At 36.4% G+C, this 27,898-nt stretch overlaps 1 protein-coding gene across 2 annotated transcripts in view; it reads left to right on the top strand.

The window, feature by feature from the left end:
• The window catches only part of LOC121383428 (cytosolic carboxypeptidase 1-like), a 76,293-nt gene that overhangs the window by 37,352 nt on the left and 11,043 nt on the right, over positions 1 to 27,898 (top strand). For both annotated transcript variants that reach the window (XM_041513449.1, XM_041513457.1), the window contains exons 12-20: positions 840 to 947; positions 1,617 to 2,344; positions 3,087 to 3,233; positions 5,481 to 5,562; positions 15,056 to 15,212; positions 15,425 to 15,657; positions 18,406 to 18,559; positions 22,684 to 22,755; positions 24,230 to 24,338. In XM_041513449.1, coding sequence (XP_041369383.1) covers positions 840 to 947; positions 1,617 to 2,344; positions 3,087 to 3,233; positions 5,481 to 5,562; positions 15,056 to 15,212; positions 15,425 to 15,657; positions 18,406 to 18,559; positions 22,684 to 22,755; positions 24,230 to 24,338 — 1,790 coding nt within the window. The remainder of the gene's footprint in view (positions 1 to 839; positions 948 to 1,616; positions 2,345 to 3,086; positions 3,234 to 5,480; positions 5,563 to 15,055; positions 15,213 to 15,424; positions 15,658 to 18,405; positions 18,560 to 22,683; positions 22,756 to 24,229; positions 24,339 to 27,898) is intronic.

The following is a 27,898-nucleotide window of genomic DNA, read 5'->3' as shown; positions in this document are numbered from 1 at the left end:
ATAATTATAATATGGAGTTGCTATTCATTCTCTACTATAAATCATGGTCATTAGTACTAATACTAAACATATTAAACAATGATTTACAATGTGCATGATTTTCATGGACCTACCCGATAATGATGGATTAATATATTGACATTATCTTAGCAGGATAAAGTTTACAGAAGATGTTATGTGACATTTAGCATTATGAACATTACAAGGAGATTACACCTTTTTTAACACAGATCTGTATATAAGCTGTGTTTAGAAACAAAACAGATAGCAGAGGCTTTTATGATAGATATTTCTTCCTTATTAATAGTCCTGTGAGTGCTGATCCTCATCATGGGATTGATTTTAGGTTTACCACAGTTGACTATACATGTAACATTAAATTTAGTTTTTGTCTTTTTGAATATTTTTGAAGTACCGGTAATCAGGTGAGATACATGTATGTGTCTTACTAAGTTGACGGTGATGGACAAGGTGACAGTGATGGCGTCAACTTTTGCATTAAATTTTAGATCACGTTTTCACAAACTATTATAAGTCCTAGGTCAATCAAACTTGGTTTATAGTTGTACCTATGGATGTCCATCACTGTGCACCGAAAACCTTTATGGTAGGCGAGACGTTTAATTCCAGGAATTCTTGTTATGCTAGGATTGTCATTAAATGTCCAGTTCAATCACTAAAATGAACTACATTGTATTGACAAGACAAAACACAAAATATAGGGTCCTGTAAGTAACCAGTTTGTTTTGTTTTAAAGTTACGATTTTAATAATATTGTTTATTGATGAGTTTTTTTCTTTTACAAAACACTTTTTAATTTGTCAAATTTCTTTTACTAGCAAGATGATGAGCAAGGTGATGGTTTAGAGGCACCAGAACAGCGTAGCTCTGTGGAGTTGAATCAGTATGAAAAGTTTTTCCCCGAGATGTTTGACTTCATGTTGGAGGTTTGTAATTCATTAAACAGACTGTTTTCAGTTTGATGCTATATCGTAACACATTTCCAAGTAATAGGGTCTTTCTAACAACTCAAATTACAAGTTATATACATTTTCCTTGTTTAGAATATCAGTTTTGTTCATGCTTTAAAGTCTTAAAAGTAGTTTTAAATATGTTGAGGATATTTAATGGGGTTTTTGTTAAATGTGCATGTCATGTAATTTATATTTCATCAAGTGAAGACTGCAATTGTATTGCATGAGTCAAGCCAGTGAGTATGCTAAAAATTGAAGTCAAAACAAGATAAGATATACATGTAAATCATATTTATTATGTAACTTTCATCATTTTAAATTAAGTTTATAGTTTATTCCTCAAAACTATACCAATTAGCAGGAGATTACATTATGTTTGTTCTCATTTCCAGTAAAAGCTATTTCAATTTTATAAACAAAATTATTGAAAATCCTGCATTAAAAAAGGATCATTTAAAAGTATTGCTGTCAATAAAATAATAATTTCTAAAAAACTTTCTTGTGTGAAAATAACATTTGGCTGCTGTTTTCACTAACAAGTAATAACTATACTATTTTACTGATATTTTCAGACATTTTACTGAATGTTAGACAAGTTATACTTTTGTCGCATTTCACAGTGATATGGCTAATGATTTGCAGGCACCAAGCACCAAGAAGCATTCAGTGTATATCCCAACAGCTCTCTTGGAATCCTTCGTGGCAGCCAGTGGTGGAAACCAAGAGAGAGCCTTGCCACACAGACGCGTAAAATCTTCATCAAACCTCAGGGAAATGCAGCAGCAGCCATTAAGAATATTTTCTGCTAGAAGTGATTCGGGTCACCTAAAACAGAAGAATAGTGACGAATCTCAGCCCGACAAAAATCACTGTGGAATACCAGAAAGTGATGGCGATATTGAAGGCTTGAAATCCAAAGACCTGGAAAGTGGTGCTACTGCTGTGAACTTGAAGACTGGTTCTAGTGTATTCTCACTTGACAATCAGTTCTCACAGTCAGCAAAGTCTTTTAGCAAATCTGCTTCGGTTCCTCAGAAGATGTCTTCCAAGAAGTTAAAAAGTCCCAAAAAGTCGCAGCCAACAAAAGATAAGAAATGCAGACGGTCTCGCCCTGAGTCCGAGTTCACTGGGGCTCTGTGCATTACTCCGATCCCTGTGCAGCATGAGCTATATGAATGTGGCACTTCATCCAGCAGTACTGACGAGGGAGAGGATGACGAAATGGTCTACGATTCCAGACTCCATGTCCAGTGTGCCACACAGACAAAAAGTGCCTTTAGGTTTGAAAAGCTAGCTTATCCTGATCTGCACAATGCTAAAGGCTCTGAAATACCTGAGAATTTCTTCCATCGGAAGTTTGGTGTGCAAAGGTAAACAAAACTAAATTCTTAATATTTGTTGCTGAAATAATGAAAATGTAAAAGTATCTTCTAGAGTTTACAAGGCTACCTCTAGGTAAGCAGAAAATTTAGCAAAATTGTTTATTAAACTTCAAAAAATAGCAAAAAAACAGTTATCAACTGTTTCTCATTTTCAACTTCTTCTCCAGTTCAACCAGGCAGCTTTCCAAATAATCCTCTCATGGCTCTGACCAAGTAATATTATTTTGGGGGCCGATTCAAAACCCAAGATGGCTGCCCTGGCAGGTCTATTAATTAATAGAAAAGGAAAACCTTTTCCTTTCCTTGGGCAAATACGAAGGCATTCTACATGTAGCAACAGTTCAATAAGGACGTACATACATGTACATGTACTGCATATGGTCTGATATGGTCTGAAAACTGCTTCATCACAGAAACATGACAGCTACCTGTAATATTAAGTTTTTTAATATCAAAGCATGATAAATTTGTACTGGACAATTAATGTCCATGGCAGGATGCATATTTCCAGGCTTGGGGAGAGAATGAAGATGCTGTCACATGACTGGAACAGGAAACAAGAGGACTCATTGGAAGATTCTAAGCCATTTCATTGGCTGTTAACTATGTTCTGACACCAGTGTTTTGTACCAGGAGAAAATGCTATTGGTTATATAGGTTAGGTTAATTAGTGTTCACGGAAAGAGAAAATTATCAATTTTTTTTTTTTTACATTTTCTTTAATTTTCAGAGCTAAGATATTTGAGGATATTGATCGAATGATCCACTGCGAGTACATCATCGATAAAGTTGTGTATGACATGGATCAGATTGTGGTGCAGGCAGAAAACGTCTCCAATCGACTCTCTGCCACTCTGTCCAACAGGGATGAAGTTAGGTAGGACTAAAAGTCACACTAAAAGGGCTAGCTCTGGGTTAGCAGAAACGTTCGCCAAATTACCTACTAAGCTTCAAAAATCACAGAAATCCAGTTATTTTCTAACAAAATATCATTTATTTCATGAAATTATTTTGCCAAATCAAAATAAAATTCACCAATTTTATTTGAAATTCATAATTGGCAAATTTGGCAAGTGCCAGAGCTAGCCCTGACTAAACATTGTAAATTTATGTAACTCCGTAAATGTAAGGATTAACCTGTCCTCATTTGGATTGCAGGGCTCAAACTTAACGGAGGCACTGAAATGAGATATAAATTGCCGAAGGTACTTGGGTAGAGAACATCACTGACAGTACTAAATTTGTGTAACTCAGTAAATGTAAGGACTAACCTGTCCTCAATTGGATTGCAGGGCTCAAACTTAACGGAGGCACTGAAATGAGATATAAATTGCCGAAGGTACTTGGGTAGAGAACATCACTGACAGTACTAAATTTGTGTAACTCAGTAAATGTAAGGACTAACCTGTCCTCAATTGGATTGCAGGGCTCAAACTTAACGGAGGCACTGAAATGAGATATAAATTGCCGAAGGTACTTGGGTAGAGAACATCACTGACAGTACTAAATTTGTGCAGTCGTTAAAGGGACATACCCTAGTTTTTAAACACCAAGGCATACTTTTTTTACTATTAGAGCCGTTTTTGATAACTGAAATCATACTTTACTTAGATTTTATTGTTTAGATTATCCACTTCCGTACATTCAAAGTGTTTTTGGTCATCTTGGTGTTTTTAATATCACAAAATGCATTTCTCATATTAAAAAAAACGCAAAAAAGATTTACTCTATTTTTAGAGGGTATTTCACCTTTTCCATGTCACAGAATCATGTTTCACTCAATTGTAACTTTATTCAAATGTGTTACAGGTTTGTAAATTAACTAAACTTAATGTGCATTTCCGTGGGCTGAAACTAGGGTTTGTTCCTTTAAAGCTCCTTAACAATGGCAAAATGTATGCACCTGTATAAATGACGTCATGTTGGGGCTACTTCTTTTAGCTATTTATCAATGAAAGTTTGCATTCCTATGCCACACATTTATCAATGAAGTTTACACAAACAATATTATAAACATATTCAAGGCTAAACTAAATTATTAAAATATATATTTTGTTAAATTATGCTGCTAACTTTAATGATAAGAATTGACAGCAAGTATAATTTTTGCAATTTACAAATATGAATGAAAAGAACTATGTGCACACATGCGGAGATGTACTGTGTGACACTGTTCCTCACGTGTTCAGAGGTAATGACCTCACAATAGATGTATTTTCACATGTGAAGATAAGTAAATATCACATGGGTATCTCTTCCACCACAATGTAATAAATATTTTTTATTCTTAAGTTCGAGTCCTGGATTGATATGGAATGGATTCTGTCTACTTTCTTTCAATTAGTTAATTGTCTTGCCTTTAATTTGCAAATCAGTTTCTGTGGATTATCATCATCAACATGTAGGCTTAAGACTAGCTAGCGCAGCAGTTACTGCAGAACTCCACTGTTGTTAAAAGTGAATTGTTAAATTTCTGTTAGGTGCTGTGTTTTTCATTGTCACTGATCACTGAACTTAAGACTCGGCATAGAATGATTAGTTGTCTGTTCACAAAATATGTCATGTATTTGAATTTGTTATAGAAGAAAACAATGAATGAGATATTAGGAGAAAGTGTATTCAGGCTTACATTACATGTATTTCAGTGATGTTTTGTCCTACATGTAGCCTATATACGTGTACTAATACATTTCACGATTGTGGGCTCTCAATCCAGAGATCAGCAGGGTATATACATGTATGTATATGATGCAGCTTACCAATTAATGATAATATGTCTTCATTACAACAAAATATGACAACTGATTTTTGTGAGCATAAAGTTACAAAGTTTATTGCAAGGTGCTTGATTTGCCACTCCTACAGCTTCCCAGGCAGTGGTGTAGGAAGGTGTAAAAATGGGGGGGTGGGGGGTGGGGGCACACACAGACATACATGTATACATATATAAATATATATAAACCATCGCTGCTGGTGCTACTGGATCAAGAAAAATGGGGGCACACATGCCTCCTTGCACACACACACACACACACACACGTTTCCTACGCCAGTACCAGGTATGTTTAGAGTTGTGCAAAGACAGACTACCTGCTTTAATTGACTCTAAATGTTTTATTTTCAGAGTTGGCAGACCAGATATTGCGTCGTCTGTGCTGCGATTTAACTCTCAGTTTGAATGTGGCAATCTTCGGAAGGTGATACAGGTAGATGAATATTGGTTTAATTTACAGGTTTTGTAACAGCAGAGATTTGTGGTGAGGAACAAACACAATAATACTGCATATGGTTCCAGACTTGTTCAGCAGTGTGACTGCATGTAAAAAAGAGATTCCGAAACCATTGAACAAAACAATTAAACTTGTTATTTCAGACAATGTACAGCACATACAGGTACATAGGTATACAGGTACATGTAGTAGTGTTTGTAGGAAGTGCTCCTACTGGCAGTAGCTAGTGGGAATTTCCCTATTAGCTCAGTTGGTAGAGTGCTGGACTCTCGTACTGAGAGTCTGTGGTTCGAATCCCCTCAGTGGAGGTTGATTTTTATCTGTTACATTTGGAGCTGACGTAGGGACTGGGTGTGTTCTTAACACAAGAAGACATTTATAACCCAGTTAGAACCCGTAACAGTTCAACTGCCTGTGGCCCATAACTCCGGGACATACTGCACTTGATGTGGGAGTATGTAATAGTGTTACATACATATTACACAGAACCATACATGATGTCATAATATATTATGTAATCACTAACATTAAGATTACAGCATCCAATACATGATCAGTGTTTTATGCAAACTAAATTTTGAAACTTCAAGTACATACATGTACACTTTATGGAATACTGTAAATCAGAAAATGTTGGCGAGCATAAAATATTCGCGAATTTAGCGAAGCCATACAAAATGCTAATATTTCATGACGCTAAATATAAACTAAAGTCAGATTAAAACAAAAATCAAACAAGTCTTAAAACGTATACATATTTAATAACGATTTGAACAATGAAAACGAATTGTTACGGGCTTGGTAACTACTGATCACCGGTAAGCTCAACTACACCAACAATACCGGCTTTTATCCAACCTCTACGAAGTGCATCTCTGTTGTTTCACAGCTTGTCGAAACTTTGCAACAACCAGTTTGCATGTAGTGGTTTTAAAGTTGATAGCTTCAAATCCAACTTTGGTTTTTCCACCCCGCTCTCAAGATCTTTCTCAACGCATCTGGCATACCAGTCTGAGAAATGGTTTTTCAAACTTTCCTTCAACTCGCCATTTCCCGACAGATCAAGTGGCTTAATTCACCTGTGCACCCAGCTGGGACAAAAACAGGACTAGCGTTAATTTCTCTCACCTTGTCAATTACGCTCTCTTGTCGGTGGGCTTTGAACACGTCAAAAATCAGCAAGGCAGGGTAATCGACTGGCAATCCAAGCTGTTCCTGTGCTTTTCGTAGGTAGAGATCAATTACAAAGTCTAAGTACTGTAGCATTGATGCAGTATTCGACCAGTGATTAGCAGTGTGGAAGATGTCCCAGTCGTCGGGAAAATTAAAATTTGGATGACATCTCTCTGTCTTTCCCTGGTACAGCAACTGAGGGGGAACAAGTGACCCATCCATAGCACATCCCATGACAACTGTTATTTGTCGTTTGTCTTCCAGTCCAACAATTTCAACTTGCTTCGACCCCTCTTGCTCTAAAGTCCAGTTCGATACAGGAACAATGCTAACACCTGTTTGATAAAAATTCACTATCAGCTCCTGGGGGATCTGTTTTTCTGTCACAACTTTAACAATTTGATCCAGAAACGTTGTTTTGATTTCTGTGAAATCAGTCGGCACTTTTCTGGCTGCTTTCGTTCCTTTGCGTTTGACTAGTCCTAAACGTGATAAGATTGAATTGGCCCATCCTCGTGTTACCTCTATAGTTCCACCATGTTCTTTAAGCAGGCCCCTCTTTCGTTGGGAAATCACCCCTTTCGCTGTCGCCATTAATATTTGTCAATTGACAATACCACCTGCCAGTTGCACAGCTCTGATTCTGTCAATGATTTTTTGTTCAAAGTTCTGGAGCATTAGCGGACGACCCAATTTGGCTTTCGGTAGTGCTACAATTTCTTCTTCTGGGTTGGCCTTTTTCACTTTTAAGTAAACACGTTTCATGTTTCTTACAGTACTTTCTGAAATCTTCTTATTCAGTACACCAGAGAAATGTCGGGCAGCTTTAGTGTTTCCGTTTTCAATTGCATAACGAGCAATTTTTGCCCTCTGCTCATCGTCATAGTTTTCATAAGTTTCTCTCTTTCGTTTTCTACCTGTAGCACCATTTAATGGTTTTAGGACCTTTTCGATCTCGGCGTTCACAGTAGCGCATTCTCTAGCTTCATCTTGTGACGGACAGGTGTTAGGACTTGGGAGTCCTGGACCCGATTCGGGAAATTTTATCATTGGGTTAGTACGTTTTAACCAGTTGTACATCTTGCCGACTTGCTGTTCAACAGTAAAATGGAAGAAAGGTAGTCGGAACTTGGTACACATTTACTAACAACGGTATAACGGTCATTAACACTAAAACATTGTTTTCTTTATTTGACAAAGTGAGAACAGTACCAGAGCATAGAATACTAGTACATCTCAGTGGAAAAACAGCTTACGACCCCTGTATGCACAATAGACTACTCCGAAAACATGTTTTCATTGGACTGATTATGTGTGGTTGTTTCGTTGGCGATTAACTGGACAACAACAACAACAGCAAAAAATAGTAATTAGTTTAGATGTATAACACTGTAATGTTTTTATTAAAATTAAGTTGGAGACAAGCAGCGTCACTTGGTAGTTTGAGGCTAAATTTTGAACCAGAAATAGTGTGCATTCCATAACATCAAAAAGTGTCGAATGTTCTTGTGACCAGTCAGCCGTCAAAACCCCCCAAAAACTGGCGTACGTTTTTTTTTTTTTAATGTTTGATATGCCGACCTCGCTAAAGTTTTATGTTGCTAATATGTCACTGATATGGATTTCGCTAAATTTTAAGGTCGCTAATATTTTCTGATATACAGTATTCTCCAAAATGACAAAACATTATGAAAATGATCGATTGTTGATAATGCATTAATCAATTGTTGTGATAAAATGAAATGCCCCCACTCTCAACCGAATGTTCTTCATATAGTACTTGCAATGACTTTTGAGACAACCCCTACAACTGCATATATCCACGAATACACATGCAGTCTGAAACTGACTACAGACTTTCTTTAATATATCAATGTTCAGCAATGATGGGAGGTTCAGCAGTGATGGGAGGTTCAGCAAACTGAGCATTAATAGCGAAGACACAGGCTAATTTTCAAAAGTGCACATGGGCTTGGATTTGCCATTAGTAAACAATGTTATAATATGGTACTTAAAACCAAGACCGTAACTTTTAAGTGATAACAGTGTTTTGTCGGGCCAGATGTTTATGTATCAAAGACTATAGGACTGTCCTTCTGAACAGTTAATGGAATGTACAGGCTGCTACAACTCAGTGCTATAAGAGTATTGATATGTTTTGACATGGTACAGGGTTAGTCATCCTCAGTGAACCCATGTACTGGGTTATTAGCCCCCCACTGGTCCAACCGGAGGGGACTATAGGTTTCATCTCCGTCCGTCCGTCCGTCTGTCACACATATAATTTTCCCGATGTTTTTTTTTTTTTAAAGAAAACAGATACTGAACTGACATTTTGTGTATAGCTTTGTCATGTGTTGTTACAGATCAAGTTTGACTTTTGTGGTGATCGATTTACCTATTTTCTATGGAGTTATGGCCCTTGAACTTAGGAGATCTATATAAAAGTTTGTTTTCCAGACTTTTGTTTTGCAATGCCTGAAAATATTGATATGAAATTTTGTATATACCATTATCATATACTGTTACTGATCAAGTTTAACTTTTATGGCGATTTACCCACTTTTCACAGAAGTATGGCTCTTGAATTTAGGAGATACGAAAAATAAAAATTGAGTTTTGTATGGGACATGTATTGCTTTAGCAGTATTCTCATAATGTTTGTTTTCCATTATTATTACTATTACTTGGGCTGCGACTTGTAATTCAAGGCTGGGAAAGTGTTAGAAAAATATTTTCCACTTAGTTAGGAGTACTAGCCAATATAAAGGGCACAGTGTTTCTTCTATGAAAACATCATTCAGCACTTGAAATAAGATGTAGTCTTTGTGACCGATTAGTACTTTGCATGATATCTGTCAGTCGTATCCAATTCGGTCACTACTCTAGTTTAGAAATTTCAACTAGAAGACAAAATATGTTACTGATCAGAATGGATTGTAAGTCTACACCAGACAAATGGATCATTCTAAAGGATCATGCATGCACTTAATATTGACATTTTAGATCAGTCAATTTCAGTGGTTTTGGATGTTAAGTAGGACATATTTAATTCCACTAAACGAAATCCAGTTTGATGTTAATTCAATTAAAATGGTGTCGGTAAGAATTTTCAGTACCATGAAAAATATGATAAACTTAACATAATTAGAAACATTATTTTGGGGGGTTATTATTTATTAAGCTTCTTCACCTGAGAAAATTGAGAAAACCATGCACTGCGAAAAAAAGCTTGATTGCAAACGATGCATCAGTTACAGGAAAACACCGATAGAACTGAAACAAGAGAAGAAGAAGTTTGTTTTGTTTAACAACACCACTAAAGCACATTGATTAATTAATAATCGACTATTGGATGTTCTGACTCATAGTCAATAGAGGAAAGCTGCTACATTTTTCCTAATGCAGCAAAGGATCTTTTATATATGCACTTTCCGACAGCCAGGATAGCACATACCACAGCCTTTATCCAGTTGTGGTGCACTGGTTGGAACGAGGAAAAACCCAATCAGTTGAACAAATTCACTGAGGTGGTTCGATCCTGAGATGCAAGCACCTCAGACGAGCACTCGACTGACTGAGCTAAATCCCACCACCTGATACAAGAGATCATCTTTCATTAGCGACTTATTTCGAGGTCTAATACATGTACATACATGTATATCACAGTATATGTGTTGATTAAACTGCACCATGTAGGGAATATATGTACATACGTGTATGTGTGTTGATTAAACTGCACCATGCAGGGAATATATGTACATACGTGTATGTGTGTTGATTAAACTGCACCATGCAGGGAATATATGTACATACGTGTATGTGTGTTGATTAAACTGCACCATGCAGGGAATATATGTACATACCTGTATGTGTGTTGATTAAACTGCACCATGCAGGGAATATATGTACATGTACATACATGTATGTGTGTTGATTAAACCGCACCATGCAGGGAATATATGTACATACATGTATATGTGTTGATTAAACTGCACCATGCAGGGAATATATGTACATGTACATACATGTATGTGTGTTGATTCAACTGCACCATGCAGGGAATATATGTACATACATGTATGTGTGTTGATTAAACTGCACCATGCAGGGAATATATGTACATACATGTATGTGTGTTGATTAAACTGCACCATGCAGGGAATATATGTACATGTACATACATGTATGTGTGTTGATTAAACTGCACCATGCAGGGAATAAATGTACATAAATGTATGTGTGTTGATTAAACTGCACCATGCAGGGAATACATGTACATGTACATACATGTATGTGTGTTGATTAAACTGCACCATGCAGGGAATATATGTACATACATGTATGTGTGTTGATTAAACTGCACCATGCAGGGAATATATGTACATACATGTATGTGTGTTGATTAAACTGCACCATGCAGGGAATATATGTACATGTACATACATGTATGTGTGTTGATTAAACTGCACCATGCAGGGAATATATGTACATACATGTATGTGTGTTGATTAAACTGCACCATGCAGGGAATATATGTACATACATGTATGTGTGTTGATTAAACTGCACCATGCAGGGAATATATGTACATGTACATACATGTATGTGTGTTGATTAAACTGCACCATGCAGGGAATAAATGTACATAAATGTATGTGTGTTGATTAAACTGCACCATGCAGGGAATACATGTACATACATGTATGTGTGTTGATTAAACTGCACCATGCAGGGAATACATGTACATACATGTATGTGTGTTGATTAAGCTGCACCATGCAGGGAATATATGTACATACATGTATGTGTGTTGATTAAACTGCACCATGCAGGGAATATATGTACATACATGTATGTGTGTTGATTAAACTGCACCATGCAGGGAATATATGTACATGTACATACATGTATGTGTGTTGATTAAACTGCACCATGCAGGGAATAAATGTACATACATGTATGTGTGTTGATTAAACTGCACCATGCAGGGAATACATGTACATACATGTATGTGTGTTGATTAAACTGCACCATGCAGGGAATACATGTACATACATGTATGTGTGTTGATTAAGCTGCACCATGCAGGGAATACATGTACATACATGTATGTGTGTTGATTAAACTGCACCATGCAGGGAATACATGTATATGTGTTGATTAAACTGCACCATGCAGGGAATACATGTATATATGTTGATTAAACTGCACCATGCAGGGAATACATGTACATACATGTATATGTGTTGATTAAACTGCACCATGCAGGGAATACATGTATATGTGTTGATTAAACTGCACCATGCAGGGAATACATGTATATGTGTTGATTAAACTGCACCATGCAGGGAATACATGTACCTACATGTATATGTGTTGATTAAACTGCACCATGCAGGGAATATATGTACATGTACATACATGTATGTGTGTTGATTCAACTGCACCATGCAGGGAATATATGTACATACATGTATGTGTGTTGATTAAACTGCACCATGCAGGGAATATATGTACATACATGTATGTGTGTTGATTAAACTGCACCATGCAGGGAATATATGTACATGTACATACATGTATGTGTGTTGATTAAACTGCACCATGCAGGGAATAAATGTACATAAATGTATGTGTGTTGATTAAACTGCACCATGCAGGGAATACATGTACATGTACATACATGTATGTGTGTTGATTAAACTGCACCATGCAGGGAATATATGTACATACATGTATGTGTGTTGATTAAACTGCACCATGCAGGGAATATATGTACATACATGTATGTGTGTTGATTAAACTGCACCATGCAGGGAATATATGTACATGTACATACATGTATGTGTGTTGATTAAACTGCACCATGCAGGGAATATATGTACATACATGTATGTGTGTTGATTAAACTGCACCATGCAGGGAATATATGTACATACATGTATGTGTGTTGATTAAACTGCACCATGCAGGGAATATATGTACATGTACATACATGTATGTGTGTTGATTAAACTGCACCATGCAGGGAATAAATGTACATAAATGTATGTGTGTTGATTAAACTGCACCATGCAGGGAATACATGTACATACATGTATGTGTGTTGATTAAACTGCACCATGCAGGGAATACATGTACATACATGTATGTGTGTTGATTAAGCTGCACCATGCAGGGAATATATGTACATACATGTATGTGTGTTGATTAAACTGCACCATGCAGGGAATATATGTACATACATGTATGTGTGTTGATTAAACTGCACCATGCAGGGAATATATGTACATGTACATACATGTATGTGTGTTGATTAAACTGCACCATGCAGGGAATAAATGTACATACATGTATGTGTGTTGATTAAACTGCACCATGCAGGGAATACATGTACATACATGTATGTGTGTTGATTAAACTGCACCATGCAGGGAATACATGTACATACATGTATGTGTGTTGATTAAGCTGCACCATGCAGGGAATACATGTACATACATGTATGTGTGTTGATTAAACTGCACCATGCAGGGAATACATGTATATGTGTTGATTAAACTGCACCATGCAGGGAATACATGTATATATGTTGATTAAACTGCACCATGCAGGGAATACATGTACATACATGTATATGTGTTGATTAAACTGCACCATGCAGGGAATACATGTATATGTGTTGATTAAACTGCACCATGCAGGGAATACATGTATATGTGTTGATTAAACTGCACCATGCAGGGAATACATGTACCTACATGTATATGTGTTGATTAAACTGCACCATGCAGGGAATACATGTACATGTACATACATGTATATGTATTGATTAAACTGCACCATGCAGGGAATACATGTACATACATGTATATGTGTTGATTAAACTGCATCATGCAGGGAATACATGTACATAAATGTATATGTGTTGATTAAACTGCACCATGCAGGGAATACATGTACATACATGTATATGTGTTGATTAAACTGTACCATGCAGGGAATACATGTACATGTACATGTACATACATGTATATGTGTTGATTAAACTGCACCATGCAGGGAATACATGTACATACATGTATATGTGTTGATTAAACTGCACCATGCAGGGAATACATGTACATACATGTATATGTGTTGATTAAACTGCATCATGCAGGGAATACATGTACATACATGTATATGTGTTGATTAAACTGCACCATGCAGGGAATACATGTACATACATGTATATGTGTTGATTAAACTGTACCATGCAGGGAATACATGTACATGAACATGTACATACATGTATATGTGTTGATTAAACTGCACCATGCAGGGAATACATGTACATACATGTATATGTGTTGATTAAACTGCATCATGCAGGGAATACATGTACATACATGTATATGTGTTGATTAAACTGCACCATGCAGGGAATACATGTACATACATGTATATGTGTTGATTAAACTGTACCATGCAGGGAATACATGTACATGTACATACATGTATATGTGTTGATTAAACTGCACCATGCAGGGAATACATGTATATGTGTTGATTAAACTGCACCATGCAGGGAATACATGTACATACATGTATATGTGTTGATTAAACTGTACCATGCAGGGAATACATGTACATGTACATACATGTATAGTTATGTTGATTAAACTGCACCATGCAGGGAATACATGTACATACATGTATATGTGTTGATTAAACTGCACCATGCAGGGAATACATGTACATACATGTATATGTGTTGATTAAACTGCACCATGCAGGGAATACATGTACATACATGTATATGTGTTGATTAAACTGCACCATGCAGGGAATACATGAAGAGTTCAGGCGCAAAACGCGATATAAACCATTTTCTTTCTAGTTTTTAGTTAAAGCCATTATTGTATGTTAGTAAGGGCTAATCATAGGCTCGCTGATTTGCTGCAAAACGTGATTGATCCTTATGAAATTGTATTGGGTAAATCCCGTTTTTTTCCATCAAAACGCGATATACACCAATTACAAAATCCATTTTTACTGAAAATGAAAAATGGATATATCGCGTTTTGCGCCTGAACTCTTCACATGTATATACATGTATGTATATTTAAAAAAAGAAGAAAAAAGACTTAAAACTGATTAGCAACTACCGTCATTATTTTACAATTGTGTTGTAGTACATGTCATCTTTGAAACTTGTGTAGTTAATAGTACACAGTGCGATGTGGAAAATAATATTCCCAGTACTGGGGTGTCGTTTAACAAACACTGCTTTAATTCTCTTGGTTTGCAGGTGAGGGAATTTGAGTATGACCTGATACTGAATCCTGACGTGAACACCAACCACCACCACCAGTGGTTCTACTTCGAAGTGAGCAACATGATCGCTGATGTACCATACAGGTTCAACATTGTCAACTGTGAAAAGCTCAACAGTCAGCTAAACTTTGGTAATTTCATCTTTTCTTTCACAATAATCAAACAATAACTTGACATACATGTAATCTGAATTTGTGCTGACTTGATCACTTGTGACTATCTCAAGAAATAATGCCTTTAACTAGAGACAAAATATGATAATAAGACCGAAGGAAAACTACAAGATCATATCATTACAATCATTTCTATTAACGTTATGTTTTCAGTTTGTTTTTGTTTCCAGGAATGAAGCCGTTGCTTTATTCTGTCGCTGAAGCAATGGAGGGTCGGGGCATGTGGAAACGCAGTGGGACTGACATCTGTTACTACAAGAACCACTTCATTCGAAGTTCTCTCACAACAGGAGGTGTCAAAGGAAAGTCGTACTATACAGCCACTTTCACTCTGGTTTTCAAATACAATCGAGATGTGTGCTACCTTGCCTACCACTATCCATACAGCTATACTACTTTGAAGGTATGCCAATATTGAAATTGTTTCAACACATTCATTTTGTGGACTTTTTGTTTCAAATACAAATTGAAATTATTGAATATGTTTCGTAATAAAAAAAACACCCAGAATTACAAAATGTATGCATAGAATTACCATTCAGTCTTAATTTCCCCCCAAGAACCTATTTGCATATTCATACACAACTTCTCGCTGTTTAGTTGGATGTACTTACTTTTAAAATACCAGCATTGAATACTTTTCTGAAGCAAAATGTGTGCTCCTCTAAATTTTATGATGTACGTGTTTGTGTGACGTCATGTGCGTGATGCTGAAAACAATGCGGGAGTAAATAACGGTAACTATGCCAAAATTATGAATCTTCGTTATTGAGCACCAGTTGTCGTGGTGAGATTTTTGAATAAGTGAAATCGGTAATAATATGGTTGGTATTGTTGAACATTAATAAAACAATAAAATACAAAAACGATAGGAGCAGCAGTTTTATTACAAATAAAAGCTTTTTTTAAAATCTGCTTGCGCTCTAATTATTTAACAAGGTGGATGACTTGAAACAGAGATAGTAGTGAACAGGTTTTATTTAGTTCAGATAAATGATTATTTTAACAATTTAAAAAAAGAAAATTCAGACTTGTCAATCCCTCCCCCCGCAGGATTCCATGGGAGACTCTGTTATTTGATCAAATAATTTTAAAAAGCATTAATAAAAATTAAATCTACCGTGGATATGTACCGGGTATCGACTTTCAGTGCTGCCATATATAAAACTATCCAATTTATTCCTAATAATGCCTCTGACTTGTAAAATGTCTCCCCACCAGATTACATAATGCAACAATGACTGAAGCACCAGAGTCAGTGACCACATGGATCAATACATTCAATGTCAAAATCAAAATTAGCTACATGTATATAAAGAATACTTGTATCAGTTAGTGTTGTATATTTGTGCAGTAAAATGTTGGTAACAAGAGTATACTTCAAGGGATTCTTTTCGTACAATTAATAAATATTGTGTTTAACATAAAGTTACTCATGGAAATTGGTACATGTATAACTGTAAGTATTCAATATATGACCTCACAACTCTGACATGGTAGTCCTTGATTTACTATAAGGCAACCTGCAGTAATTATTGTATACTGTAAAACGTGAAATTAATATGTGAGAGAAAATAATGCAAAAAATGCAGGTAGATACTTGATGCATTCATTAAACCACACCAGTGGCCCCATTGGGTTTATTTCTCGTTCCAGCAAGTGCTCCACAACAGGCATTGAAATAAGTCGTTCAGGTTACTGGGAGGTTACCACATGTAAGAAAAGTCGAGAACGGTGTTTCACTCGAGTAAACAAGTCATCAAGAAACATTTAATCTTTCGCTGTCTCACAATACACTTTACACTCTCCTTGTCTTTATGGATTGAATTGAAACAATTCACAAATTAATCCATGGGGAATGCATTAGTGTCAGGACACCAATCATTCAGTCAACACGAAGGTCTTCAATGTTGGTTTTCAAATTGGTCCCCACTTGATCGCCATACCAGTTGGTGAACTGTTGTTTTAAAAAACTGTCACACCTACAAGTCACAAACACATCAAAGATAGCTATCAGCTTCTGTGGAGGTGCTGGTCCTACTTGTTTCCTAACACTATTTGTATACGGCACCAGTATTTTTCTGTGTACCTTCACATGTAAGTCTGCAAATTGTGGGCAATTCGGTGCCATAGGTTCGAGTCCCAGCAACAGAATTAGATAATTTGTGAGGCCAGAAAGGATTTAATTATCCCCTGCACCAGTGCGTTAATATCTATGTATTAACAGTCAACCTCAACATATGTACAATATATAGATTTTCATACATCAATACATACACATGTATGTAGTCGAGCATGTTGTCTTCATTACTACAGTGATTGGCTGTGTGTGTGGGTGGCACTTGTCTGTGATACCTCTGTCAAAGACTTGAGGTGGTAGAAGGTCGCTGGCTGGTGTGCTGCCTAGTAACATTGTGACTTCTCATTTATCTTTCAAACCAATAATCCCAACTTGTTTGGAGCCTTGTGAAACTAATGTCCAGTTCGATACAGGCACAATCTTAATACCAGTTTGGTCTCAGTTTATTAGTCCCTTACTGGTCCAACTAGAGAGGACAATAGGTTTCATCTCTGTCCGTCTGTCCGTCCGTCCATCTGTCTGTCTGTACGTCTGTCCCACATATGCTTTTTGGATGTTTTTTGCAGAAGGCTTTGAGATATTGAGCTGAAATTTTGTGTATAGTTTCATCATGTACTGTTACACATCAAGTTTGACTTTTATGGCGACTTGCGTACATGTATGTTTGACGCAGTTATTGCCCTTGAACTTAGGAGATGTGAGAATTTGTTTTCCAGACTTTTTTTTTTAGAAGGCCTTTAGATATTGAGCTGAAGTTTTATATATAGGTTTATCACATACTGTTCCAGATAAAGTTTGACTTTCATGGTGATTTACCCATTTTTAATGGAGTTATGGCCCATGAACTTAGGAGATGTGAAAAATTGTTTTCCGGATTTTTGCAATGCCTGGAGATATCAAGATGAAAGTTTGTATATAGCTTTATCATTTGTATATAGTTTTACAGATCAGTTTGAACTTTTGTGGTGATTTACTCACTTTTCAGAGTTATGGCCCTTGAACTTAGGAGATACGAAAAATTGTTGGGCCCGAGATGTCTTTAAAAGAAAACTCCTTTTGGGTTTTTTTCAGGTTCATCTTCAGATGTGGGACATGCAGTGTGACCCGAGGTCAATCTACTACAACTGTCAGACCCTCTGTGAGACTATCTCTGGCAATGCACTACCTGTAATCACCATTACTGCCCAGCCAAAGACTCTGGACCAAGAGAGCATTGAAGAATTCCGTATGTCACCACGATCATAATGGTTTTTCAGTTACATCACCTAGACTTTCAGGACCAATGTTAAATACAGTAAAGAACACTTACATGTATAACAAACATGCTTAGAACAAACTATTGCATAGAACGAACTGATCATAAAGTCCCATTTTATCTCCCTTTATATTAATGACCAACATATGCAAATATGTACAACAAACTACTGCTATAATGAACTAACTATCATGGATCCTTCCGGTTCGTTATCAGAGTATTTTACTGTATGTCTAGCCCTAGTACTCTGACTGTAAGAGAGCTAGACGGATAGTAGCCCGAGTACTCTGACTGTAAGAGAGCTAGACGGACATTTGGACATAAATATGCTCTCATTACAATCAGAGACCAAGTTACATGTATGTATTTTTTGGGCAATTGCCGACAACCAAAAAGTTGTCAAAGATGTCCGCTCTAATATCACAACAATCCTATGTTTGACATCAAATACATTTACATCGACCATTTTCGAGTTACTTGATTAAAAAAAAATTCAGATATTAATCACTAATACACACACTACAGAAAGAAATCTGACAGCACCCACATTCAGCTAAGCTTCGGCAAACTCCAGACAGCAGAATTCTAAGTTCGCCGACCTATATCGTGACGTTGCGTCACATGATCGCCCACTCAGCCATTCCGTCTTCCAGGGGCCGTCTCAAAACGACAAGTGCCCGACAATCGCAAAAAATGTTTGTTTTGTGTAACGACACCACTAGAGCACATTAATTCATTAATCATCGGCTACTGGATGTCAAATATTTGGTAATTTTATCATAGTGTTAGAGAGGAAACCCGCTACATTTTATCATTAGTAGCAAATGAAATACTTTTTTGTTTCTGTGTGTGTGTGTGTGTGTGTGCGTGTGTGTGTGTGTGTATACCACTCTCTGTCGCTTTGGTGATTGTTCACAGCCCAGTGGTAAAGCGCTCACTTGATGCATTGTCGGTCTGGGTTCGATCCCCATCGGTGGGTCTATTGTGCTATTTCTCGCTTCACCCAGTGCACCACGACTGGTATATCAAAGGCTGTGGTATGTGCTTGCTAGATCACTTGCTGCTAATGATAAAATGTAGCGGATTTCCTCTCTAACACTATGATAAAATTACCAAATATTTGACATCCAGTAGCCGATGATTAATGAATCAATGTGCTTTAGTGGTGTCGTTACACAAAACAAACTTTTTTTTATGATTGTCGGGCACTTGTCATTTTGAGACGGCCCCTGGAAGACGAAATGGCTGAGTGGGCGATCATGTGACGCAACGTCATGATATAGGTCGGCGAACTTAAAATTCTGCTGTCCGGAGTTTGCCGAAGCTTAGCTGAATGTGGGTGCTGTCGGGTTTCTTTCTGTAGTGTGTGTATTAGTGATTAATATCTGAATTTTTTTTAATCAAGTAACTTGAAAATGGTCGATGTAAGTGTATTTGACGTCAAACATAGGATTGTTGTGGTATTAGAGCAGAAATCTTTGACAACTTTTTGGTTGTCAGCAATTGCCACAAATATACATAGCTTGGTCTCTGACTGTAATGAGAGCATAGTTATGTCCAAATGTCTGTCTACCTCTCTTACAGTCAGAGTACTCAGGCTACTGTATGTCCTAATTGACCTTTGTTCATTAATTTTCATCCTTTACTTTATCACTTCTTGGAATATTACTTATTGTCTCACCTTAACGAAGCCAAAAGGTCAGATGTATACTGATGGAAAGAAATAAGGGAACACATCAATTTGTAGACCAAATTTAATTCACTACTAGCGTAGTAATGTCTGTATTTCATACCAAGTTGTAAAGTGGGATTGAATGTCTGTAGTGTTGAATGTGCTGCCTATATGTTCCCAGTCAACTTCTGACAATATGAATTGATTTTTGATGCAGTCATTATTTCTTGTTGCTATCTGTGTGATCCTACCGGCCTCAGTGGCATCGTGGTTAGGCCATCAGTCTTCATGCTGGTAGGTACTGGGTTTGTATCCCAGTCGAGGCATGGGATTTTTAATCCAGATGCCGACTCCAAACCCTGAGTGAGTGCTCCGCAAGGTTCAATGGGTAGGTGTAAACCACTTGCACCGACCAGTGATCCATAACTGGTTCAACAAAAGCCATTGTTTGTGCTATCCTGCCTGTGAGAAGCGCAAATAAAAGATCCCTTGCCACCTGTCATAAAAGAGTAGCCTATGTGGCGACAGCAGGTTTTCTCTTTAAAAAACCTGTCAGAATGACCATATGTTTGACATCCAATAGCCGATAATAAGATAAAAAACCTAGTGGCGTTGTTAAATAAAACAAACTTTACTTTACTGTGTGATCCTTTATTTCTTTCCATCAGTATAGGTATTACTTTTCTGATGGCAGTTGTGGCAACAACAGCATCAGCTTTTGGATTAGAGTTTAATGTTAAAGAGTCGGGTTTAGATCATGTTCGTGCAAGCTGTCAGCCCTAGGTCAGTGAAACCTGGTTATACTTGCATCTGTGGGTGTTCATTAAAAATTAATTAATTAGGCAATTTTAAATAATTACATTTCTTTTACATTCATTACAATATAACATCATCCCATATTCGTCCAGCCGTAAGTGTGTTCATTTCTTGATGAATGTAAAAATTACGTTGCTAGGGAACGTCATACATATATATCTGATGACATCAAATTATATTGGTATTTTATCATTTTGAATGTTGTTGAAAACCAAAAAAAAACATATTATAAATAAAATATGAACTTTTAGTGTTATCATTAGTAAATATGTTCAGGGCTTCTACAATTTTTATAAAATCCACTAGTCATGGGATCAGTGATTTTAAGAATTTATTAGCCACGATTAAAAATTCACTAGCCCTACTTTACTTTAAGTTAATATAATTGTACTAAATAATAGTAATAATCAGATATGTCAGCTAAGAGAGGGAGATACAGATTAAAAACACTAATACTTGTGGATGGTAGTGGGGGCAGGATATACATATTTACAAAAGTGACTTAACTGCAGAATTTGACAATTGATTTTTCACTAGCCGTCGGGCATGACAATAGTAGTTATTTACTAGCCCAATATTGAATATCACTAGCCATGGGAGTGAGGCTACCATAATCTAGAAGCCCTGTACATGTATGTTTGAAATTGCTAGTACACATACATGTATATGCTTTACTGATTAACACAGTCTGTGAATGATTTCTTTTTGTTCACACCCAGATGAACATATAACAGAAATAGCGGACAATCCTTAATTAAAATACATTTTTCAGTTACATGTACATTTTTGTAGCTTATAATGCTGAAGGTTTGCGTTTAGCTCTGTTTGTCACAAACTATAAGTCCTATGGATTGATGAAACTTGTTATATTATTCCAATGGATATTTAAAGCAATGCCTGTGAAAAGAATAAAAAATTAATTTAACATTTTCAATTAATATAATATATTATTTGCTTTAAGTTTCTCATTTAGTTCCATTTCTAACAAACTAAAAATCCTGCATCCTTGAAACGTGGTTTATACAGTCATGTAGTTGTACCTACAACCCCTGCGCGTGCTGTAACCTCACCGTGGTGTAGGGGTGTAACATTCTCTTTGAGAATGGCCAATACAGCACAAATTGAAGTTTAGAGTAAAATTCGGTGTCCGTAAAATTCTGTGATATTTGTATTTGTATTTTTGCACAGTTCTTTACACTGTTTTTGTTTAAACCTTGAATTTTTATATTGATGTTGATCATCACTTTATTTATTTGCATTACCATAGTTTGACACCCAATAGCCGATGTATTTTTCATGCTGGGGTGTCGTTAAACATTCATTCATTCATTCATTCATTCATTGTACCTACATGTACATGTATGGATGTCACATTTATCACAAGGCAAAACAAAATTAATTAAATTAAAATTTTAATTGAACTTTTGTTTAATGTAATTTGTGCTTTTTTTTTAAAACATACCTTGAGATGGACATCTTGTCTGTTTTAGGGTGGACTTCCTGTAATATTTCACTTGTGGTAACATATCTTGAAAACAAAAAGACTAAGGATTTATAGTGATTACATTGTATCTCTAAATAGCATGGACATTTTGTTTTGTTATAGGAAGCCGGCCATACATATTTCTGTCAGGTCGGGTTCACCCAGGAGAGAGTAACTCGAGCTGGGTCATGAAAGGTAGGAACCTTTTATTGTTACCCATATGGGCTCATATATATGTATATGGGGTAATATTGTTTTTATCTCTGCACATTGTGCAGATTGCTTCTACAGCCACTGATTGGCTGGCTTAAACATTATGATGTTTTGTTGGTTGTTTGCCATGGCAGGAACTTCACTTTCATTCATATAATATTAATGTTTCCATTCATGAGTCCGATTACACATACGTTATAGGCTTGGGTTTACAACATTCATTCACTCAGGACAGATTATTCATAATTCCTCATAGCTTGTTAGTTATTCTCTAAATCCTGTCATTTGTCGTTGTCGTCATGTGGAGAGAGAGAGAGAGAGAGAGAGAGAGAGAGGAGAGGGAGGGAGGGAGGCCCAGTGTGACTAATCCTGTGACATCACAACTCAGATGAGTGCTCTACCACTGAGCTACATCCTACCCAGAGACAAAAACACATTGTGTGTTAAACTGTCGTAAACACCAAAGCAACCATGAATATAATTTTCAGGTGACATTATTTTTAGGTTTTTTTAAAGAAGCGATGAACACATTGAGAATTGCAGGTTGATATACACCATTTATCATTTCACAGAAATGAGCATGAAATGTGTAATGAAGTAAACCTGTTATAATTACAAGCTGACCATAACCCTTATTTACATCTTTATTGCTGTTCAGTATACAGGTTTGTGGTGTTTGTGTATGTGTTAGGGCTAGCTCTGGGTGTTGCAAAACATTTTGTCAACTTATTTATAAAACTGCAAAACCGACAGTTATTTTCAAACAAATACACGAACCAATGTGGGTGTATTGTGTACAGTGTTCGAAATAAGCACGTGTGTGTTTGTCTCTACAAGTGAAAATCTATTCAGACAAGCAATATGTGTTTTGGTGGTTGTCGGGTGGACAAATGTTCAATGCAGTTTCATTTTGAGCAATCAAAAACATCATTCTGGTACTTTAATGAAACAAACCATTTATTTGGACTAGATTTCTAGATGTATTTGTCTGGTGGACTAGTGTATGTATTGTGTGTGTGTGTGTGTGCGTGTGCGTGTGCGTGCATGTTTTGGGTGTGTGTGCGTGTATGTTTTAGTGTATGTGTTAAATTATTTTTGTGATTACAAGCTGCCAATTACAAAATACATGTGACTGCAACAGACCAACACACTGTAACACCCCATGATAATAAACGGAGCAAACAGAAGCGCACCTGTTTCTGTTTAAAAATAACGTTTCTTGACTACAAAACCTGTCCTGGAGTCGGCCAAGGCCGGAACCTGTGCCCATAACAGGCATGCACTACAAGAGCTTGTTCTGAATGTGCACATTAAACCCTATGACTGACCTGACGTGACCTGCCTAAAAAAATCTATTACTCCAACATTTGTTTTGCTATTTTAATTCTTATCTTACATTTTAGTTTTGTTTGCTTTAAAGTCTATAATTAGTATTACCTTTCTTTATTTCTTGAAGGTACAATTGATTTTCTGATGAGTAAAAAGCCCCAGGCACAGCATTTGAGAGAATTGTTCATCTTCAAAATAGTACCAATGCTGAATCCCGATGGAGTCATCAATGGCAAGTAAGTTATATTGAGGCAGTTCGTTAGAACTACATGTACTTTTGAACATGTGACCACGTATCATATGACATTGCTGACAATTAGTTCTTGTGAAGCTGGCAGTTCCATTTTGGGAGCACCACGACTGGTACATCAAAGTCTGTGGTGTGTGCTATCCTGTCTATGTAATGGTGCATATAAAAGATCCCTTGCTGCTAATCGAAAAGAGAAGCCCATGAAATGGTGACAGCGGGTTTCCTCCCTCATTATCTATGTGGTCCTTGACCATATGTCAGATGCCATATAGCCATAAATAAAATGTTTTGAGTGCGTCGTTAAATAAAACATTTCCTTCCTTCATTTTGGGAGAGTAGACTGGAACAGCATGGTACAGGTCTGTTGATGGAATGGACAGCTGCTGCGATCTATCAGTAACCGGAACGTACTGGATGTGGATGGGTGATCCGGTGCACGTGCAGTAAATTATGCAAGGATTGGGTATGGACTATGGCAAGCAATGTTTTTAGGGGGAATCAGGTCATGCTCCCCCATAAAATACATTAAAACAAAAAATTAGCTTGTAGCACGTTGGTGTTCAATATCCAGATCTCCCCACTGCCCACGTTCCACCCCCTGCACACACACCTGCATGGGGTTCAGTCAGGGGATCAAAAATCCCATCGCCCAACGCCCATGCCAAGTGGAATTTGCATGCCGGGCAAGTAATTATGTTAACTGCATATGCCCGATGACAAGTGACTAATGTAACACCTAAAACTTTTTTTAATTTTGTTACAAATCTCGGTAAGACCTTTGGAAAGAGTTCCGATCATCTGAGCATTTACATAGCTCTAAGGAGAACTAACCCTAACCATAAATGCTGGAATGATGGGAACTCTTGCCAATGCATTAACACACCAAAATGGAAAACAATGTGTTAAAAAGTTCGATAACAACTTTAGAGTTATTCCCCTTTTACTATCGACTAAGATCAGTAATTTCCGCCACTGAACGTTTGACTGAATTCGTATAAGTAATCAGTTCAATGATCTTCAAACTTGGAAATAGCGTCCAGTAAGCTTTACAGCTTATATAAAAATAAAGTATACATGCCTTGTGTGTGCAATCAAAATGTTAATCCTTGCAAACATGGTATATGAGGTGGGATACAGTTTAAAATTGTCATATTCAAATTAAATTAGACGTTAAGTCAGTTCCGGAATCTGCTCTTGGCAAATGAAGGGGGGCGTAAAGCAAGTTTGTAATTTCCGAGTTCGCGTGAACAAAGCATAAATATTATGAACTGTATTCTTATAAAAGTAGCAAGATATTTAGTTTAGATATAATCAACCTTGTAGCAGAACATACTTAATGTTTTTCAGTACTTTTGTACATTCATGTAAAATGAATGGATATTGTGAAGTTAGATTTCATTAACTCTACGTCATAATCCTGACAAGTTAGATTTCATTAGCCCTACGCCATAATCGTGATGGTGTGATGCCCTCTAAGAATACGTGAATATATTCATTTTTTCTGCTTTATTAATTAATAGTTTTTAACAAATAAATTATGCTCAATAAATTAAAAATACAAGGCTGCAATCGATGTACGCCCTTCTGCTGTTGTTTACCAAACTGCACTATTTAAAAACATTTGCAGAGTAACAGAGCTCATGTTTACTTTGAGCCCAGCCATAGCTATTTGCAAGAGACTTTTCTCAGCTATGAACATGGTAAAAACATCTGAGTGAAGTGTTTTGTGGCAGAGAGTGTTAAATAATATACTAAAAATAATGACACATGGACCAAAATCCCTAAACATTTTTGAACCAATGCGAGCCATGAAAGAATGGCTCACAAGTGGAAAGGGTTCTCACCACATCCACGGCCATACAAGTGGTTACTAAGACATACATGTACATCGACACAATACAGGTAATTATATTTAGATGAACAAGTGGACACTACCAAACAAATAACAAAGTTTAAACCAACAAATGGACACTATTTAAAAAATAAAGTTTAAATCAACAAATAGAGAAGACAGTGGCTACTGCTGGACAGACATATATACATTTAGTACTTCCTGGGTAAGTGTTGTAACCTAATAGCAAAATTCTTTATTTGTGCCAATTACTTTCAAGATTATTACATTATTAAGCACTGTATAAAATTAAATAGAAGTAACACAATTGGGTTACCTTAAGAAGTATGGGCAAGTGGAAAAATATATGGGGCAAGTGAATATCTGATTGGCACTTGCCCTGTGGCAAGTAATTTTTTAAAACATTTTTGAACCCCTGGTTCAGTACAACTAGCGAAGTGTTAAAAATGAAAATAGCACTCACCCAATATTATTTTCATCTTAGGTTAGGAATTTTAAAAAGAAAATGTTTGTCTGTAGCAAGCTCAAGATTATTGGCAAGTCCTATTTTGACACCACCATGCGTAGAGGGTGTGAGATAATGCCCCTACCCATATATGTTTAAATAGTTGCTTCTGCTGCATTCTGTGTATTAACACTACCATGCTGTATGTTCCAGTCTGGTCACTGCATTAAATTTGACATATGACATACACAATGTAGATCATTTACTGTCCAATTCATAGAAAAATTACAGTTACATGTACATGTAATAGTCTTGACAGATCAGCTTATGGCTTGGTTCCAGTCAGTTAGGGATAAATAAAATAATTTAATTGAACTGTCATACCATTTTTAAGAAACTCATGTAGATTTGGTATCTCACAACCTGATGACCAATTTTTATAAAATAACTTGTTTTTAAAGAAAATTTAATTGTCTGCAAATCACTGTCACTTTAACATAAAACATATTCAATACATCTTCACAACAGAGGGATGATTTCAGTGAAAATGAAAATGGAAATCTATAACAACAAAAAGTACCCTAATTTGATTCTCTTATATTGACTCAGCATGCAATTTTTATTGAAATGAGAGACCAGGTAGCTGAAATTCTCTACAGTTAGGCATGACCCATATGCACCAACACACACCAGACAGTGAAGGGTTGGGCCACAATATGTCATTGGTTGAAACAATATTTATTGCTGTTCAAAAACAGTAGTGGTCTGGGGATTGGCCAACAGGCATTAGCCTAAATTAAGGCCTCTCCCAACATTTTACAATATGGATATTTTACAAGCAGTAAAAATAAAACATAATGAATATAATGTGTTCCAAATTTACTAACAAAGAATGAAAATAGAAGAAAGAAAAGGTAAAGAGGATGAACAGGTAAAGAGGATGAACAGGGATTTACCTTTAAGCATTTTACATTATTTAGAATTAGATGTCAGAGGAGAGAGAGCAAATGTGACTGGTTAATTAATCTCAAAACATTTGCTATTTGTAATGAAGTTCTGGACAGATTTGAATATAGCATTATTTTCTAGGAGACTAAGATTTGGGTCACTAAACAGTAAAATATTACAATTAAGATTGTGGTAATCTGACAAATGGGTATTTCGAACTACATGTATGTTATATAGTGAACAAAAGCATAAGAAGTGTTCAGCGTCTTCAATTAGGTCTCCGCAAGCACAAGATGGATTG

The sequence above is a fragment of the Gigantopelta aegis genome, chromosome 2, assembly GCF_016097555.1.
Source record: "Gigantopelta aegis isolate Gae_Host chromosome 2, Gae_host_genome, whole genome shotgun sequence".
In the NCBI taxonomy this organism is placed as follows: domain Eukaryota; kingdom Metazoa; phylum Mollusca; class Gastropoda; order Neomphalida; family Peltospiridae; genus Gigantopelta; species Gigantopelta aegis.
This window is presented reverse-complemented; position numbering and strand designations above follow the sequence as displayed.